Source organism: Ovis aries, chromosome 2, assembly GCF_016772045.2.
Source record: "Ovis aries strain OAR_USU_Benz2616 breed Rambouillet chromosome 2, ARS-UI_Ramb_v3.0, whole genome shotgun sequence".
NCBI lineage: Eukaryota > Metazoa > Chordata > Mammalia > Artiodactyla > Bovidae > Ovis > Ovis aries.
Window position 1 is genome coordinate 11,242,908 of NC_056055.1, and position 20,367 is coordinate 11,263,274.

The 20,367-nt window shown below is 38.0% G+C and overlaps 2 protein-coding genes across 6 annotated transcripts in view; both read left to right on the forward strand.

Moving 5' to 3' along the window:
• Positions 1 to 20,367, forward strand: part of PTBP3 (polypyrimidine tract binding protein 3) — a 90,408-nt gene that overhangs the window by 20,728 nt on the left and 49,313 nt on the right. For 2 of the 5 annotated variants that reach the window (XM_015092973.3, XM_015092974.3), the window contains one exon: positions 1,106 to 1,190. In XM_015092973.3, coding sequence (XP_014948459.1) covers positions 1,106 to 1,190 — 85 coding nt within the window. Of the gene's footprint in view, positions 1 to 1,105; positions 1,191 to 17,545; positions 17,664 to 20,367 lie in introns of those variants that run through there. The other 3 variants (XM_060408912.1, XM_060408911.1, XM_027964114.2) reach the window with 3 other exon arrangements.
• On the forward strand, positions 1,109 to 12,621 carry LOC105601865 (immunoglobulin-binding protein 1-like). Its single transcript, XM_042242888.1, has 2 exons — positions 1,109 to 1,190; positions 11,447 to 12,621. The coding sequence occupies exon 2, from the start codon at positions 11,447 to 11,449 to the stop codon at positions 12,464 to 12,466; it is 1,020 nt and encodes a 339-aa protein (XP_042098822.1). The 5' UTR covers positions 1,109 to 1,190; the 3' UTR covers positions 12,467 to 12,621.

Below are 20,367 nucleotides of genomic sequence, written 5' to 3' on the forward strand. Positions count from 1 at the left end.
GTTTCCTTTATTGAAAGAATATTTTTACCTTTAAGGAATTGCTATTCACTACTAATTACATTGTGTATATATAACTAGATCTCCCCCATGGCTCAGCGGTAAAGAATCCGCCTGCCAAGCAGGAGACATGGGTTCGATTCCTGGGTCGGGAGGCTCAGGAAATTCTCTTCTGCTGTTGGGGGCCAGGTTTCGATCTCTGGTCGGAGAACTAAGATCTCACAAGTGGTGACGTGTGACCAAAAACATTGACCGAGAGCTGAACAAATGACCATTTGAAATAGGTTGATTTTAAATTTATACATGTTGCTTATTGTCATTGCTATATATAAATGTTTTAATCTTGGTAATAGACCTCATGGTTACAATGAAAAGGCTAGTCCCACTCACTCACCTTTTAGCTTTGATAATTCAACTTTGAAATTGGTCAAGCTCTTACCTGAAAAAAAGTCTTAAATTACTTAAAAGAGTAGTTATTTAAGAAATAATACACAGTAAAGACCATTTAAGGAATTATGGATGAAAAATCACTTATTTAAAGGATTTGGCCAATATAGAAATAAATTACATCTTTTTGTTCAACTTTTAAGAATATATGTATATAATATATATTATGAAAAAGTATATATATATTTATATATGTAAGTATGAAAAGGTCAGGGAGTGCTGCACAAATTATTCACATGCAAATGCTTAAAAACATACTACAAAAACTTAACATGCTTAATATACCAATTGTGTTTAAAGTACACTAAAGATACTTAAAAGTATACTGCAAAAATAATAATTAGGATACAACCCCTGAATATGGTTTTTGGTACTTCAGATGTAACATCTCAGAGGGTTTGATCAAAAAAGGTTATGGGATTAGGCTCCCAATTATGTGATGGCAGTTCTGTTTTTTATTGTTAACAACCATGTTGATGTGCCATAATTTTCCTTTACTGTTCTCTTCCAACCTTTAGATATGATTCTTGAGGTGTTCTCCTTAAATGTCATGATATCAGATTTAAGTAATAGTACTAGCTTTCAAAATTTTTGGTAGTAAATTTATGGATCATTATCAGAGACTCATTTTTATTAACAGAATATTGCTCTTGCTTTTCAGCGGGGGTCTGATGAGCTTCTTTCTTCTGGCATCATTAACGGACCTTTTACCATGAACAATTCCACTCCTTCTGCAGGTGTATACGGTGAGTTTTCTTTTCTTTTTTTTTTTTTCGAAATTTGAGAATTTTCTTCCCTGGATTTCAAACATTTTTTCCACAGTGTTCTTATTTTGCTCATCTTATAACATCAAGTGCCACTATTTATAACAAAAGCTAAAATTTGTGGCAGTGAAGTTCATATAGACGAAGTTACTAGTTACAGCACCCTTAAATTTAAAGGATTAATTTGGATCTAATTTTTGACTGACATTCTTTGTTACGTAATTGTGATAAATTATCAATAAGTTGGTGATCTAGAACTATTGAGTAAAAGAGCTAGATTTAAAAGGTGGCACTGAATGATGATGGCTTTAGAAGTATTAAAACTAAGTTAAAATTTTATAAGCTCACATGATTTTAAAACTAAATGTTCTTGAAATTTGAGGACTGTAAAATGCATTGGAGGAGTGAAGTACTGAAGAGATAGTGAGGGGGTGAGGAGGCTATTGCTGTATAGGAAATCCTGGTAAGGGAGGAAAATTTGTACTGTAGCAGTAGCAGTTGTGATGGAGAGAATTAGAGGACTTGGAGGTGAAATTGATGGTAATTGGTGATTAGTTGAATGTGTGAATAAGGAATTCCACTGATGCTTTTCAGATTTTAGATTTGGATAATTGTGTAGCTGAACTGTAGTGCCTTCGTTTATTTTAGAAAATACAGAAAAAAATAGGGTTGGACAACATAGCATGTTCACATTTCATACAATGATTTGAGGTTCCTCTGGGAACATCCAGATGGAAGTGTCAGGTAGGTAGTGGGTTCTTCTGGTTTCAGCATCATAAGAGAAATTTGGAAATTGGTATCACAGTCACTTAACAATGGAAGCCATGAGAGTAGAAAGTCTCAGAAAAGGTGAGATTTTTTTTTTTATCCAAATGTTTTTGGAGTTACAGGAAGTTAGAGAATGAGTGGACCTCACCTTCCAGACGCTGATGTTTGGAAGAGTGAACAACCTTTATGTGAGGACCCCTGTAAGAGAAGTGACAGTTAAGACAAAAGATGAAAAGAAAATTCAGTGAAGAGATTAAAAGTGTATGAGAATTGGTCAGCCATGGAACATTACTCTAGAAGATTCATTGGTGGGGCAGCACTAGGGGGGTTTGTTCTTGTGGAAGTGTGAACTGTAGATAATAGGAGCAGAGGACTGAAAGCTCCGTCAGACTTGACTTGGCTTCAGAGTCATCCGAGTGTTAAAGCACAGTTGCAGAGTTCATCCTCAGAGCTGCTAGGCCAGTAGATCCAGGATGGTCCTGATAATTTTGCATTTCTACAAGTTCCCAGGAATGATGATGCTGACGTTTGAGGAGCCACACTTAAAGAGAATTACTGAATGAAGGAAATAACTAGAATTTGAAGTTCTGAATTCTGATTATCCTCTTGATCTGTTAGACTTTTAAGGAAAATTTGGCTCTTACTCCTAGAGCTGTGGTACATCTGGGAGGGGGTGGGGCATGTGTTTGCTTTTAACTTTAAAGCTGAGGTCAGTTTGTTTGATCATATTTATAAACTACTGGAACAGATGACCAGAAAGACTGACATCTTGATTGATTGATTGGTTACTCAGGAAAAGAAAGATGTTTATCTGGCAGCAGTAGTCCGCTCTGTTTTGTCTTATGTTTTGAATTTCTTCTTGTATCCCATTTCATTCTAGGTTCAGTGTTTTTAGGTTGACAGTTATTTTCTCTTAGTACTTTGCAGGTACTGTTTTATTATCCTTTTAGCCTCTGTTATTGAGAAGCCTTTTGTCAGCCTGTTATTGTGTAGACAGGATTAATTCTCTGTAGTTGTTTTAACATTTTTCTCTTTAATTTTGTTCTGTGTCTCTAGCTATGTCTGGGTGTGGATCGCTGGTTCTCTGAGGGTTCACTAAAATAGCTTGGGAAGCTTTGAAGAAAATACAGATACCTTGACCTACTCCACACCAATTCTGAAATTGCTGGTTGGGGAAAGAGAGGCCTAGGTACTGTTTTTAAAGCTTCTTAGCTGATACATGTAAGGTACAACCAGGGTTGAAGACCATTGCTGCAGACTTTGATTTATCCTGCTTAGTAGTGGCCCCAACTTTCCACAGAATTGCCTCCTTCTGGAACTCCAGTTAGACACGTTTTGGGCCACCTCATTTAGTCCTGCATTTGTTTAACGTCTTGCATTCATTGTCACCTCTTTCTCCTTAAAGTCCTGTATTTTGGATAATTTCCTTGAAATGGTTTTCTGATTCACCCCTTTTTCAGCTTTTTCAGCTTTGTCTAATATGCTGTTTAATCCTTCTGTTGAGTATTTGATTTCAAGGCATATATTTTTCAGTGTCTATTTGATCCGTTTTTTAAAGACCACCTAGTTTTTTTTTTAATATCATGTTCTTTTCTTATGGTTTCTATTGTTTTTTCCCCTAATTTTTTAATTATTTAAAGTAATTTTTATAGTCTCAGATTTTACAATTACAGATTTCTTAAGGGGTGCTAATATTCCTGGGTTTTGTATCAGCTAATGTTTGCTTATGGTATATTATTTTTACTTGATTCATAATTTTTGGTTATGAGATAAACTTGAACTAAATTATTTTTGAGAATCTTTTGTTTGCTCTGCTAGATTTGCTAGGGTGGAAATGGCAACTCACTCCAGTATTCTTGCCTGGAAAATTCCATGGACAGAGGAGCCTGGCGGGTTATACTACATGGACTCGTACAGAGTCAGACACAACTGAGTTTGCACACATAGTATAGTTCTGCTAAGATATCCTAATGTATATGTTAATATATTGCTTTGGGGATTCATATCAGAAGAAAAGAGAAAATAAAAATCTGGATATTTACGTTTCTCCATTCAGATCTCTGAACAGACATATACTTCCTTGTTCAATACCTGTGGTAGATGGAAAATTTCTAATTTTAGTTTGCCTTTTACTGAAAGGGGTCCTCCTAAGGGGCCGGCCTATTGGTACCTAGAAATTTTACTTCTATTTTTTAGGTCACCTATACATTAAAAATACTTTTGTAATACTTGATTCAATATTTGCAATTCTCTAAAAACTTCAAAAACTAAAGATTATGTTACTCTTAGTTCTGGACTTTGAATAAATGTTTCTGATTGATTTTGAACAAATTTTATTGGAAAATTTCTAGGGCTCATTTAAAGAGTTTAATCCCATTTTAAGATACTTAAGTAGTTCTTCAAAGACAAAAATAATTTTAAAAATCACATTAATAATGGGTTGCTAAAAGAAAGCCATGTGTAGTACTGTGTTGAAAGATCTTTTTGTTTTCAGTACAGTCTTCAGCACAAAATTTTTGTAGTTTCAGTTTAATTAAGTCACTCAGTTGTGTACAACTTTTTGCGACCCTGTGGACTGCAGCACGCCAGGCCTCCCTGTCCATCACTAACTCCCAGAATATACTCAAACTCATGTCCATCAAGTTGGTGATACCATCCAGCCATCTCATCCTCTGTCATCCCATTCTCCTCCCATCTTCGATCTTTTTCAGTCTTTCCCAGCATCAGGGTCTTTTCAAATGAGTCAGTTCTTTGCATCAGGTGGCCAAAATATTGGAGTTCCAGCTTCAGCATCAGTCCTTCCAATGAATATTCAGGACTGATTTCCTTTAGGATGGACTGATTGGATCTCCTTGCTGTCCAAGGGACTTTCAAGAGTCTTCTCCAACACCACAGTTTAGAAGCATCAATTCTTCGGCACTCAGCTTTCCTTATAGTCCAACTCTCACGTCCATACATGACCACTGGAAAAACCATAGCCTTAACTAGACAGACCTTTGTTGGCAAAGTAATGTCTCTGCTTTTGAATATGCTATCTAGGTTGGTCATAGCTTTTCTTCCAAGGAGTAAGCGTCTTCTAATTTCATGGCTACAATCACCATCTGCAGTGATTTTGGAGCCTAAGAAAATAAAGTCTGTCATGGTTTCCGCTGTTTCCCCATCTACTTGCCATGAAGTGATGGAACCAGATGCCTTGGTCTTAGTTTTCTGAATGTTGAGTTTGAAACCAACTTTTTTACTCTCCTCCCTCACTTTCATCAAGAGGCTCTTTAGTTCCTCTTGGCTTTCTGCCATAGGGGTGGTGTCATCTGCATATCTGAGGTTATTGATATTTTCTCCCGGCAGCCCAGCGTTTCTCATGATGTACTCCACATATAAGTTAAATAAGCAGGGTGACAATATACAGCCTTGATGTACTCCTTTTCCTATTAGGAACCAGTCTGTTCCATTCCATGTCTTAACTGTTGCTTCCTGACCTGCATACAGATTTCTGAAAAGGCAGGTCAGGTGGTCTGGTATTTCTATCTCTTTAGGAAACACAGTTTGTTGTGATCCTATCAGTGAAAGGCTTTGGGATAGTCAATAAAGCAGAAGTATATGTTTTTCTTGGAACGCTCTTGCTTTCTTGATGATCCAACGGATGTTGGCAATTTGATCTCTGGTTCCTCTGCCTTTTGTAAATCCAGCTTGAACATCTGGAAGTTCACAGTTCACGTACTCCTGAAGCCTGGCTTGGAGAATTTTGAGCATTACTTTGCTAGCGTGTGAGATGAGTGCAATTGTGCAGTAGTTTGAGCATTCTTTGGCATTGCCTTTCTTTGGGATTGAAATGAAAACTGACCTTTTCCAATCCTGTGGCCACTGCTGAGTTTTCCAAATTTGCTGGCGTATCGAATGCAGCACTTTCACAGCATCATCTTTTAGGATTTGAAATAGCTCAACTGGAATTCCATCTCCTCCACTAGCTTTGTTTGTAGTGATGCTTCCAAAGGCCCACTTGACTTCACATTCCAGGATGTTTAGCTCTGTAGACAAATGTTTTACACTTGTCTACATAAATCATATGCTTTGCCTTCTAAATGTAATCTTAGGAATGATGGCAGAGACTATTTATTGTGTGCCCCAATACTTTCTATTTTCTTAAGCAGCAGAGCGCTAATTTTTAACAGGGCATGTTGTCACCCAGATTAAATGACTGCTTTTCTAGTCTTCCTTATAGCTAGGTGTGTTCATGTGATTGAGTGCTGTCTAACAAGATATAAGTGGAAGTGTTACATTTCTACATGGGTTTTCCTCTATTATCTTTCTGCCTATAGGAGTATTAGCTTCCATCTGTGAGAAAAATGCTCCAGAAATCTGCCTTTGAATTTATTGCTGAATATTAAGCCACACATGCCTGACCAGTAGGGTGGTATTTCAGCTCTACAATAAAGACTATTCTAAACCCACCCTAAAAATACTTAAAAACAAGCTATAAAACAAATACCTGATCTGAAAGTAACTTTTTTCCAGGAAGGAGTCTGGCACTTTAAAGGAATGAAACAAATGCTGGTGCTCACAATGTTGAGCATTCAACCAAAAATTGCCAGACATGGAATGAACCACAAAATTGTGACCCATAGCTAGAAGAAAAATCAGTCAACAGAAACAGGTTTAAAAAATGACAGATGATGAAATTAGCAGATATGGACTTTGGAACAGTTATTAAAGTATGTGAAAGGATTTAAAGGAAAATATCAACAAAGAGAAAATAAAAATCAAATGTAACTTCTGGAGATAAAAATATAGCATCTAAAAAGAAACAGGCATGGCTCCAACAGCACTAATATTCTGTAAAAGAAATAATCAGCGAATTTAAAGTCAACAGTAGAAACTAAACACAGACCAAAAAAAAAAAAACTGAAAAAAAAAAAAAAAATCAGAGCCTTAGTAACCTGTAGAACAAAGTAAAGTGGTTCTAAACATGTGTATATTTGAAGTCCCAGCAAAACAGAGGGGGGTTGGGAAACAAATATGTCTAAAGAAATAATGACTGAATATATTCCAAATTTGGTGGAAACCGTACACCCACATATCCAAGAAGTTCAATGAACCACAGGCAGGATAAACACAGTGGAAACCACACCAAGGCTCATCATAATCAAATTGCTGAAAACCAGGAATGCAGAACAAATCTTAAAAGTAGCCAGAGGAAAAAAAAAGTCACATTTTTCAGAGAAACAAAGATAAGAGTAATGAGAGTTCTTGCCCCCAAATAGTGCAAATCAGAAGACAATGGAGAAACATCTTCAGAGTACTGAAGATAAATAACAATCAGACCGAAATTCTATGTCCAGTTAAAATATTTTTCAAAAATAAAAGTTAAAGCTTTTTTGAGGCACACAAAAGCTGAGAACATTTGTTAGTAACAGACTTAAATTTTATGAAATGGAAAAGGAATTTCCTCAGACTTAAGGAAAATGATACCAGGTGGAAATTTGGGTCTACACAAAGTGGTAAATATGTGGATATGTGAATTTTCTTCCTTATGTTTTTGGTTAAGTTCAAAGATAATTGAGGGATTCTGGGGAGGTGGTAGAGTAAGAAGCACCAGCAGTCTTTCTACCTAGACGACAATTGGGCTGGCAGAATCTGCCTGTAACTAATTTGGAACTCTGAAGTCTTTTGAAGGCCTGCGAGTTCCAGGGGAAGACTTCGAAGGTAAATTGTGGTTAATTATGGTCGATTTTAGCTCTCAGCACAGTAGCAGCTACCATCCCTCACCCTCAGTCATATGGTAAGCAGCTGTGTGAGTTCCAGAGCAGCTTACAAATAGGACCCAGGGTGGGCAGAAAGGATCTTGTCCGTCAGCTTCAAGGATCTGTGCTCTGATTGCTCCATCTGATCACATAGATGCAAAGAGGCAGGCAGCCATTCTTCTTGCCTCTCTCCCTTTTGTCAGCACCTCTCACCCCGAGTACATGTGACTTTCAGAGGATATAAAGGGCTGGTGTTTTCCACAACTCCCTCCCCTTCATTTTCCTTCCTCTGCCCCCTTTTGGGAAGCAAATATTAAAGACTAGGACATTAAAAAAACAAGTGCATCTACAGAGAAAATTAGAAAGTAATAGTGCATGCCCAGGAAAAGACTCAGAAGACACTTGAGAAGGACTTAAATTTATACCTCAAGCTTATTCTTGGCATAGAGACAGTCCAAAAGAATCAGAAAAACAACACAGACAAGAAAACCCTGAGAAAAGGGAAGAATCTGATTTCCAGCATTACCACAATACCAAATTTGATGAAAAATATGAACATAAACATCTAAGAACCTTTATGAACTCCAGGTAAGATGAATTCGATGAGACCCACACTGAGACACATTTGAAACCAAACTTTTGGAAGTCAGATAAAGAAAGAATCCGAAAAGCATTAAGAGAGAATTGACTCATCACATGCAAGGGATCCTTAATAAGAATATCAGCATTATTTCTCTTCAGGAACTTGAACAAGGCAGTGGGCCAATATATTCAAAGTCCTAAAAGAATGTAACTGTTAACCAAGTATCCTATGTTTGGTAAATTTGTCCTTCAAAAGTGAGAGAGAAATTAAGACATTCCCAGATGAGTAAAAACTGAAGAAGTTTATTACTTAACTAGATCTGCCCTGCAAGAAATAGTCAAAGGAGTCCCTTGGGGTAAGGTGAAAAGACACTAGACAGTAGCTCAAAGCCGTTTGAGGAAATAAAGATCTCAGTGAATGCCATTGTAAAAGCCTATATCATTCAAACAGTGGTTTGTAATCCACTTTTTCTTTTCTGCAGATTTAAGGGCCTAATACACTTTTTTAAAAAATTATTAATCTAAAAGCTCTCAAGTGACTTGGTTTGTAACTCCACATTTTGTTTTCTACATAATTTAGGAGACTGATAACATTTAAATAGATTATTAGTTTGTTTTTCTGGGCACACATTGTTTAAGGATCTACTTTTTGTGATAATAGTGGGAAGGGGTGGGGACAGATCTATAAAGGAGCAGAGTTTTTGTATGTTATTGAAGTTAAGCCAGACTAAATTCAAACTAGAGTGTTATAACTTTAAGATGTTAAAAGTAATCCCCATGGTAACCATAAAGAAAACAGCTATCCAATATGCTTAAAAAGAAATGAGAAAGAATACTTAGAGTAGACAGAATCTTAGAGCGAGAGAATAGAATGGTGGTTGCTAGGGACTGGAAGTAGAGGGTTTAGGGAGCTGCATTTAATGGATATAGAATTTCAGTTCTATCAACACAAGGTGAAAAGTGCTACGGAAATGAATGGTTGTGATAGTTGCACATTATGAATGTATTTAACATCACTGAATTCTGTGTTTAAGGATAGTGATTTTATGTGTATTATACCATAGTAAAAAAATTTTTGAAAAAAACTATAGAATGCTCTCTATGGAAAGCTTCATAAGATACAAGTGATTAAAACAAGATGCAAAAAGGAAAAAAGGTAATTGACTTTAAAGCAAGATAAAATTAATATAGTTGGATTGTAGCAAATGTGAAAAGTACAATATATGACAGTAATACAAAGGATATGTATGATAAGAGAAACAAATGTATACTTTGAAAAGTTCTTACATAATACCTACCTATTATAGTATTTTAAGGTAGACTGGGGTAAGTTAAAGTTACTGTTGGTTAAACTCCAGAGCAATCACTTAAAAAAAACTAACCAGAAAAGTAAACATAATTGAAAACCAGAGGTTATCTGCCATTTATGTGCATGTTTTATGTGTGAGGTATTATGTTTTCTTGATAAATTGGTCCATTTATCATTACGAAGTGTTTTTCTTTATCCCTGGTGATATTCCTTTTCCTGAAGTCTACTTTGATATTAGTACTTTATCTTTCTTATGATTAGTATTTACATGCTTATCTTTACCTGTCTTTTTAGCTTTAACCTGAGATTTTTATATTTAAAATGAGTTTCTTATTCACACCATATAATTGAATTTTGCTTTTATCCAGACTGTGTAGCTTCTGCCTTTCAATTGGAATCTTTATGCCATTTTCACTTCACATAATTATTGATACGGTTGGGTTTACATCTGTCATCTTGCTATTTGTTTTCTATTTATATTCATTCTGTTTCTGCTTTCTGTCCTGGCTTCCTTTAGATTATTTTTTATATTCCATTTTATTTATCATTTATTACTTTGCATTCCATATATTTCTTTATATTTCTTGATACATATATATATTTTTCACCTAATTATAGAGCTTCAGGATACATAAAGAATACTAACAACTAAACAAAGAAATAGAAATTATAGCTGGAGATTTCAGTACTCCTCTCTCAGTAATTGATAACCCAGTACATAAAAATTAGTAGGGATACAGAACAGGGGTTGGCAGATTCTCCTCTTGGCCAGTTCCATTCCAGTTGCTCATTTTTGTATTGCCCATGAACTGAGACTGATTTTTTACATTAAAAAATAAACTATATACCTCATATTATTTCATTTAAAAAATTTTTTTATTATTATTTTTTGACCCTATGGCATAGCATGTGGGATCTTAGTTCCTCAACCAAGGATTGACCTGGAGCCCCCTACCTTGAAAGCATGGAATCTTAACCAGTGAACCACCAGGGAAGTCCCTGATTTTTACGCTTTAAATGGTGAAAAACACTAAGAATATTTTGTTGTGATTGTGAAACTTACATGAAATTAAATTTCATTGTCTGTATATAAAGTTTTATTTGAACACAGGCATGCCTACTTGTTTACATATTACCTCTGGCTGCTTTCATTTTATAACTGCAGAGATGAATCGCTGGGTCAGAGCCTGTATGGCCCACAAAGTCTAAAATATTTATGTGACCCTCTAAAAGAAGTCTGTAGGTCCTCTAATACTGAAGTTTTCAGTACTTTCAACAAGCTTGACCTAATTGACATAATGAAATAGTCTCCCCAGCACTATCAGGATACATACTCAAGTTCACATGAAGTGGTCTGCAAGGTAGACTATATGCTGGGTCCTTAAATAGGTCTCAGTCAAATATGAGTACATTAAAATTAGATCTTAGATTTGTATTAGAACTAGAAATTTTTAAAAATAATACTCAGATATTTGAGAAGAAATCTCCAATTGCTTAGAAAAAGAAAGTAATACAGGTATACATATATCCCCTCCTTCTTGAACCTCTCTCCCATCTCCCTCCCCATCCCACTCCTCCATGTTGACACAAGGCCCCTGTTTGAGTTTCCTGAGAAATACAGCAAATTCCCATTGGCTATCTATTTTACATATGGTAATGTAAGTTTCCATGTTACTCTCTCCATACATCTAACCCTCTCCTCCCCTATGTATATATGTATACATACATATATATGTCTATCTATGGCTGATTCATGTTGAGGTTTGACAGAAAACAACAAAATTCTGTAAAGCAATTATCCTTCAATTAAAAAATAAATTTGGGGTTCCTCCTTCCCTAAGATGGCAGCAGCCGAAGACGAGTTACTGCTCCTGCGGCTCCCCGAGCTGTTCGAAACCAGCAAGCAGCTTTTGGACAAAGTGGAAATCGCAGCTGAACCCACCGGCTCCCGAATGATCCAAGATAAGGTGTTCAAGGGACTGGATCTCCTGAAGAAGGCTGCTGAAATGTTGTCACAGCTCGACTTGTTCAGCCAGAATGAAGATTTGGAGGAGATCGCGTCCACCGACCTGAAGTACCTGATGGTGCCAGCATTTCAAGGAGCGTTCGCCATGAAACAAGTCAGTCCCAGCAAGCGTCTAGATCATTTGCAGTGGGCTCGAGAACACTTTTTAAACTACTTAACTCAGTGCCAGTACTATCACGTGGCAAAGTTTGAGCTGCCCCAAACCAAGACCAACTTAGCTGAAAATAACACTGCTGATTCCTCCATGGCCTATCCTAGCATCATTGCTATGGCATCTCAGAGGCAGGCTAAAAAAGAGAGATACAAGCAGAAGAAGGAGGTGGAGCATAGGTTGTCTGCACTGAAATCTGCTGTGGAAAGTGGTCAAGCAGATGATGAGCATGTTCGTGAATATTACCTCCTTCACCTTCGAAGGTGGATTGGTATCAGCTTAGAAGAGATTGAGAGCATTGACCAGGAGATAAAGATCTTGAGAGAAAAAGACTCCACAAACGAGGCATCAACTTCTCAGTCGTCTCATCAGGACAGGCCTCCAATGAAACCATTTGTTCTCACTCAGAACGTGGCCCAAGCCAAAGTATTTGGAGCTGGTTATCCAAGTCTGGCATCTATGACAGTGAATGACTGGTATGAACAGCATTGGAAATTTGGAGCATTACCAGATCAGGGGATAGCCACTACAATGTCAGAGTTCAAAAGAGCAGCTCAGCAACAAGAAGATCAGGAGCACGAGGAGGAAGAGGAGGACGAACAGGCAGTCCGCAGAGCTCGCGAGTGGGATGACTGGAAGGACACCCATCCTAGAGGCTATGGCAACCGGCAGAACATGGGTTAGCCTCCCCCAATAAGGCAGGACAACAGGGGCTTACGTCTTCCCCACCAAAGACAGCAGTGCTGTCTCCCCGTCCCTGCTCTTCTGCTTCAGCTCTGCACAGTGAAGGCAGAGATGCTTAGTCTTGCTTAATGTTCAATAAAATGTCAAGCAATGAAGTGTGTATTTGTACCCTAAATAATAAGCCAGAAGTCTTCTTTTGGAATTAATCATTCTCATCATGATATATTTTAATTTTAAGTAGAAAGAAAAGAGGACTGAGAAATGGCTCTGTATAATCAATCAATGGTTGTATGAATTATCTTAAAAAAAAAAAAAAAGGTCCCTTCTATCACATGCGCCTGTGCAGAAAATAAATAAAACAATTTAAAAAAAAAGAAAATAATACATAATCCGTGGATCAAATAAGGAAACACAAGGGAAATTAGAAGTATTTTGAAGTGGATGAAAAGGAAAACATGGCTTACTAAAATTCATAGGGTTCGGCTAGAGCTGTTCTTAGGAGAAAATTTACATCTTTAAATGTTTTATTAGAAAAGGAGAAAATGTCTAAAATGAATAAGCTTCTAAGTGTAGCATAAGAAGGACAAAGTAAACCCCAAGTAAACAGAGGAATGAAAATATTAAGTATGAAAAGAAAGTTAATGAAAGAAGAAAATGAGGATTAATGAAAGCAGTAGCTGCTTTCTAATAGATCAATAAAATTAATAAACTTCTAAGTAGACAGAAAAAGAAGGTAAGTTACCAATATCAAGAAGGATCCTGTAGACATGAAAGAGGTACTTTTATGGACTGAATATTAGAGTGAATTGCCATGTCCTCCTCCAGGGGATCTTCCTGACCCAGGAATTAAACCTGTGTCTCTTTGGTCTCCTGCATTGGCAGGTGGGTTCTTTACCACTGGTGCCACCTGGGAAGACCTGGATAAGTTATTTGAAATCCTAAAAGATAATGCTTTTAAAGTGCTGCATTCAACATGCCAGCAAATTGGGAAAACTCAGCAGTGGCCACAGGACTGGAAAAGGTCAGTTTTCATTTCAATTCCAGAGAAAGGCAATGCCAAAAAATTCTCAAACTACTGCACAATTGCACTCATCTCACCCACTAGCAGAGTTATGCCCAAAATTCTCCAAGCCAGGCTTCAAGAGTACATGAACTGTGAACTTCCAGATGTTCAAGCTGCTTTTAGGAAAGGCAGAAGAGCCAGAGATCAAATTACCAACATTCGCTGGATCATCAAAAAGGCAAGAATGAAGTTGCCCAGTTGTGTCTGATTTTTGCGATACCGTGGAATGTGGCTTACCAGGCACCTCCATCCATGGAGTTTTCCAGGCAAGAGTACTGGAGGGGGTTGCCATTTCCTTCTCCAGGGCATCTTCCCAACCTAGGAATCGAACCCAGGTCTCCCGCACTGCAGGCTCTTTAATGTCTGAGCCACCAGGAAAGCCCCCAAAGTTGTGCCTTGCCCCTCTTCCTCCTGTTTAACCATTAATAGGAAGAGACTAAGTTAGGGCCCACTCTGTTTCCTGAAGAGCAAGGAAACCACCCGAGTCACCAAATGGTTCTAACGGAAAGGGAAAGTGAAGTGAAAGTGAAAGTCACTCAGTCGTGTCCGACTCTCTGCGACCCCATGGACTATATAGTCCATGGAATTCTCCAGGCCAAAATACTGCAGTGGGTAGCCTTTCCCTTCTCCATGGGATCTTCCCAACCCAGGGATTGAAACCAGGTCTCCCACACGGAAGGTGGATTCTTTACCTGCTGAGCCACCAGGGAAACCTGTGTGGATAACAACGAACTATGGAAAATTCTTCAAAAGATGGGAATACCAGAACACCTTACCTGCCTCCTGAGAAATCTGTATGCAGGTCAAGTGCAGTAGTTGGAACTGGACATGAAACAATGGACTGGTTTTAAACTGGGAAAGGAGTACATCAAGGCTGTATACTGTCACCCTGTTTATTTAACTTATATACAGAGTACATCATGTGAAATGCAAGGCTGGATGAAGCACAAGCTGGAATCAAGATTGCTAGGAGGAATACAGATAACCTCAGATATGTAGATGACGCCATCCTTATGGCAGAAAGCAGAGAGGAACAAAAGAGCCTCTTGATGAAAATGAAAGAGGAGAGTGAAAAATCTGACCTAAAACTCATTCAAAAACCTAAGATCATGGCATCTGGTCCCATCACTTCATGGGAAATAGATGTGGAAACAGTGCCTGACTTTATTTTCTTGAGCTCCAAAATCACTGCAGATGGTGACTATAGCCATGAAATTAAAAGACGCTTGCTCCTTGGAAGAAAAGCTATGACCAACCTAGATGGCATATTAAAAAGAAGAGACATGGCTGTGCCAAGAAAAAGTCCATCATGTTTGGATTTGAGAGTTGGACTGTGAAGAAAGCTGAGCGCCAAAGAATTGATGCTTTTGAACTGTGGTGTTGGAGAAGACTCTTGAGAGTCCCTTGGACTACAAAAGAGGTCAAACCAGTCCATCCTAAAGGAAATCAGTCCTGAATATTCATTGGAAGGACTGATGCTGAAGCTGAAGCTCCAGTACTTTGGCCACCTGATGTGAAGAGCTGACTGATTAGAAAAGACCCGATGCTGGGAAAGATTGAAGGCAGGAGGAGAAGGGGACAACAGAATGAGATGGCTGGATGGCATCACCAACTCAATGGACATGAGATTTAGCAAGCTCCAGGAGTTGGTGATGGACAGGGAAGCCTGGCGTGCTGCAATCCATGAGGTCACAAAAGAGTCAGACACGATTGAGCAACTGAACTGAACTGATGGAATGAATGTTTGTATACCCCTAAAATTAATGTGTTTAAGCTCTTATCCCCAGAGTCTTTGGAGATGGGTCCTTTGGAGTGGAGTTCGCAAAGGTTTTAGTGTCTTTATAAGAAGAGATACCAGAGAGCTTGGTTTTTCCCTCCACCCTGCCATGTGAGGACCATGTGAAAAGGTGGCTGTCTATAAGGCAGGAAAAGAGTCCTCACTAGAAAGTGACAATGCTGACCCTTGATTTTGGACTTCTATTCTCCAAAACTGTGAGAAAGTAAATTTTTACTATTTAAATCACCCTGTATCTCAGGTGAATATTATGAACAGTTTTAAGCCAGGAAATTTAGATGAAGTGGGCAAATTGCTTGCAAAACATAAGTACAAAAAAAAAATAGAAAACCGGCTTCCCTGGGAGCTCAGACAGTAAAGAATCTGCCTGCAGTGTTGGAGACCTGGGTTTGATCCCTGGGCTGGAAAGATCCCCTGGAGAAAGGAATGGCTACCTATTCCAATATTCTTGCCTTGGAGAATTCCATGGACAAGGGATGGGCGGGCTTCTATCCATGATGTTGCAAAAGTCAAACACAACTTAGTGACTAACACACAGATAGCCCTATTCCTGTTTTAAAAATCAAATTGGTAATTTAAAAATTCAGGTGCAGTTTTCTTTTTTGTGGTCATATGAGTCGTTTGTCAAAGGTTGTCAAACTCTGCGTTTAAAAGGTGGGTGGGTTCTACCATATCTAAAATCTGCCCTAATAAAGTTAAATTTTAAAAAAGATCCGTATTTCTAGGATAGTTTTTCTGGTAGATCCCTTCACTTTTGAGATGGGAATATATGAATTTTTTAAAAACCTCTTCCACTGTTCTCTTTGGAACATGATTAATATATAGTAGCCATTCAGTTCAGTTCAGTTCAGTCGCTCAGTCATGTCCGACTCTGCGACGCCATGAACCGCAGCAAGCCAGACCTCCCTCTCCATCGCCAACTCCCGGAGTTCACCCAAACCCATGTCCATTGAGTCGGTGATGCCATCCAACCGTCTCATCCTCTGTCGTCCCCTTCTCCTCCTGCCCTCAATCTTTCCCAGCATCAGGGTCTTTTCTAATGAGTCAGCTCTTCACATCAGGTGGCCAAAGTATTGGAGTTTTCAGTTCAACATCAGTCCTTCCAATGAGCACCCAGGACTGATTTCCTTTAGGATGGACTGGTTGGATCTCCTTGCAGTCCAAGGGACTCTCAAGAGTCTTCTCCAACACCACAGTTCAAAAGCATCAGTTCTTTGGCGCTCAGCTTTCTTCACCATCCAACTCTCACATCCATACATGACTATTGGAAAAACCATAGCCTTGACTAGATGGACCTTCGTTGGGAAAGTAATGTCTTTGCTTTTTAATATGCTGTCTAGGTTGGTCATAACTTTCCTTCCAAGGAGTAAGCATCTTTCATGGCTATAGTCACCATCTGCAGTGATTTTGGAGCCCAGAAAAATAAAGTCAGGCACTGTTTCCACTGTTTCCCCTTCTATTTCCCATGAAGTGATAGGACCAGATTCCATGATCTTAGTTTTCTGAATGTTGAGCTTTAAGCCAACTTTTTTGCTCTCCTCTTTGACTTTCATCAAGAGGCTCTTTAGCCTCTTAGTTTAGTTCTTCTTCACTTTCTACCATAAGATGGTGTCATCTGCATAGCTGAGGTTGTTGATATTTCTCCTGGCAGTCTTGATTCCAGCTTGTGCTTCCTCCAACCCAGTGTTTCTCGTGATGTACTCTGCATATAAGTTAAATAAGTAGGGTGACAATATACAGCCTTGACATACTCCTTTTCCTATTTGGAACCAGTCTGTTGTTCCATGTCCAGTTCTAACTGTTGCTTCCTGACCTGCATATAGGTTTCTCAAGAGGCAGGTCAGGTGGTCTGGTATGCCCATCTCTTTCAGAATTTTCCACAGTTTATTGTGATCCACACAGTCAAAGGCTTTGGCATAGTCAATAAAGCAGAAATAGATGTTTCTCTGGAAGTTGGCAATTTGAACTCTGGTTCCTCTGCCTTTTCTAAAACCAGCTTGAACATCTGGAAGTTCATGGTTCACATATTGCTGAAGCCTGGCTTGGAGAATTGTAAGCGTTACTTTACTAATGTGTGAGTTGAGTATAATTGTGCAGTAGTTGGAGCATTCTTTTGCATTGCCTTTCTCAGGGATTGGAATGAAAACCGAACTTTTCCAGTCCTGTGGCCACTGCTGAGTTTTCCAAATTTGCTGGCATATTGAGTGCTGCACTTTCACAGCATTGTCTTTCAGGATTTGAAATAGCTCAACTGGAATTCCATCACCTCCACTAGCTTTGTTCGTAGTGATGCTTCCTAAGGCCCATTTGACTTCACATTCCAGGATGTCTGGCTCTAGGTGAGTGATCACACCATCGTGATTATCTGGGTTGTGACGATCTTTTTTGTACAGTTCTTCTGTGTATTCTTGCCACCTCTTCTTAATATCTTCTGCTTCTGTTAGGTTCCTACCATTTCTGTCCTTTATTGAGCCCATCTTTGCATGAAATGTTCCTTTGGTATCTCTGATTTTCTTGAAGAAATTTGTAGTCTTCAGGAAGCCATTCAGTAGCCATTCACGAAGTTTCTATCAAAAAGTACAAGATTTATTCAAGTTAAGTATTTTGAATGCTTATTTTCGTAATACAGGTTTCAGAAAGTCTTTTATCTTTTGTATAGAGAATAATTCGTCAAAGCTGCATATTCAGTACAGTAGAATTTCCTTGTTTCCTCCTTAATTAAATTATGATTCCATATATGCTTATATGCCTTTCCATTTTTAAATTGTTATATTTATCAGGTCTTTAATTATAACCTTTTTTGGGTCATCTAGATGAGTAGTTCTTTAGGTTTTTAGATTTCACAGACTAATAAAATTTTGAATTAATTTTGAGCAATGTGTTAATTTTGCAAAGTTAGGACAGCAAGAGAAAAAAGCCACTGTTGGCCTACAGTCTTCATTTTAGCACACAAAAAAGTAGAAAGAACATACTTTCCAGGTAAAATAAGCCCTCTTAAGAAAATGAATACATATGTTGTTGATCTCTTTGTAATGGGCATTACATCTAGCATTTAAGTATTAATGCTGCTGCTGCTAAGTCGCTTCAGTCGTGTCCAACTCTGTACGACCCCATAGACGGCAGCCCACCAGGCTCCTCTGTCCCTAGGGTTCTCCAGGCAAGAACACTGGAGTGGGTTGCCATTTCCTTCTCCAGTGCATGCGTGCATGCATGCATGCTAAGTCGATTTAGACATGTCCGACTCTGTGCGACCTTGTGGACAGCAGCCCCTAGGCTCCTCTGTCCACAGGATTCTCTAGACAAGAATACTGGAGTGGGTTGCCATTTCCTTCTCCAAAAGAAAAGGATGAGCAGTATCTTATTAAAGATGGTTTTCTTATACAAATCAAGTTCCCACATGTTTCATACCAGTGTCCTGCATATTGGAGGAATAAAAGAAAGACCTCACATCCAGATGAAAACAAATGATCTGGAATTGGTTGTTAATATGTTACCAAACAAAAACTAGTTACCTCATTAGAATGATTCTCTAACAAGAGAACCGAAGGCAGAGAAAATATGCTAACATTGCGAAGAATCCTGAATTTAGGTTATATATGAGGATGAGTGGCTTGAATGAGAAGGTTGCTTAATTTAGGATTAGATATTGTGAGATCTTTTTATCTGACATCTCTAGACATAGGCTGGATTATAAACTGTATATCTTGCTGTGATGTAATTTAATTTTCCAAATACTCATACTACAATTTCTAAATACTGTTGTTATACTCATTTTATAGGAAAAGAATCTGAGGCTCAGTTATATCAGAACACGATGTCTGGTTTTTTAGCCCTTGCTTTTAACATAGCAGAGACTCTTATAACACAGAAGAACTAAGAACTTGAATTGGTTATGTATCTGCATACTTCTTGATAAAAAGTTTGTCACGATTGGTTTTTATTTGATAGTGCAGTTCAGGTTCAAGTAGCTTGTATGGGTATTCATTTTATTTCACACGTGGTTTTGCAGAGATTATAAACACCTCAGTTAAAGAAATACCCTTCTTAGTGTTCATTTATTTGTTTTGGATTATTCTGGGTAAACTTCTAAAAGCTTTTGCTCCTTAGGATGCTCCTTAGTCTTTTAGCACCTTATGCTGGTTAAGAATGTACAAGGTTGTGGTATTTTTGTCTAGCCATCTAGGCTTACAGAGAGGGACGGTACAAAAAGGCACTTCATACTTGTCCTGGAGGTGATAATGTAGCATTTAATTTAGTGACAATATTGTCACTATAATACTATATACTGACAGTATAATCCTCATAAATCTGTATATACTCTGAAAATTTATTGTCATCATCAAGTTGCTTACTTTTTTTTCTAGGAACGGTAACACACTTTGAGATTTTTGTGATTAAAAAAATTACCTTTAAACTTAAGTTTGAATAATGCTCTTTTCACTTCCTAGCTGTATACAAAAATTATTTAATCTCTGATCTGTTAAATCTCTTACTCTCTTCATCTGTTAAAGTTAATAAGATATAATTTAATGTATTTTTATGTGTTAACTCCAGTGAGGCAGTATAAATGAGAACAGCATGAAAACTAGAAATTAAGGATCTTTTTAGGTCGTTGGAAGCCTGTCAGGGTTTTTAGAACAGGATAATGACATGACACATACATTTAGGATGATAAAACGTTAGATCTTAGTGGAAGTGGAGGGAGTGACACTAAAGGAAGGCAGAGTAGAAGGGTCATAGGTCATAGGGATCATAGGTGAGGTGACATTGAGAGTCAAGATGAAAGTGGAATCAGTTATTTTAGAGGGAAAAATCAATGTTTCATGATGATTCATGAGGAAGGAGAAGGAATCTTTTGACTCCCAGAAATTAAATACTTGATTTCCAATAAGTATTTGCTGATTATTTTCCACACACTGTCCTAGGCATTTGCTATATACAGGCACAGACCTGTAAGGACCTCTTGGAATTGATAGTATTGTTAGGATGTTGCCTGCGTTCATGAACATAGAGAAATTGGGAGCAAGTGCTAGTTTTGGTATT

Excerpts from the sequence above, each read along its gene's own strand:
- LOC105601865 (XM_042242888.1), top strand. The coding sequence starts at position 11,447 with ATGGCAGCAGCCGAAGACGAGTTACTGCTCCTGCGGCTCCCCGAGCTG.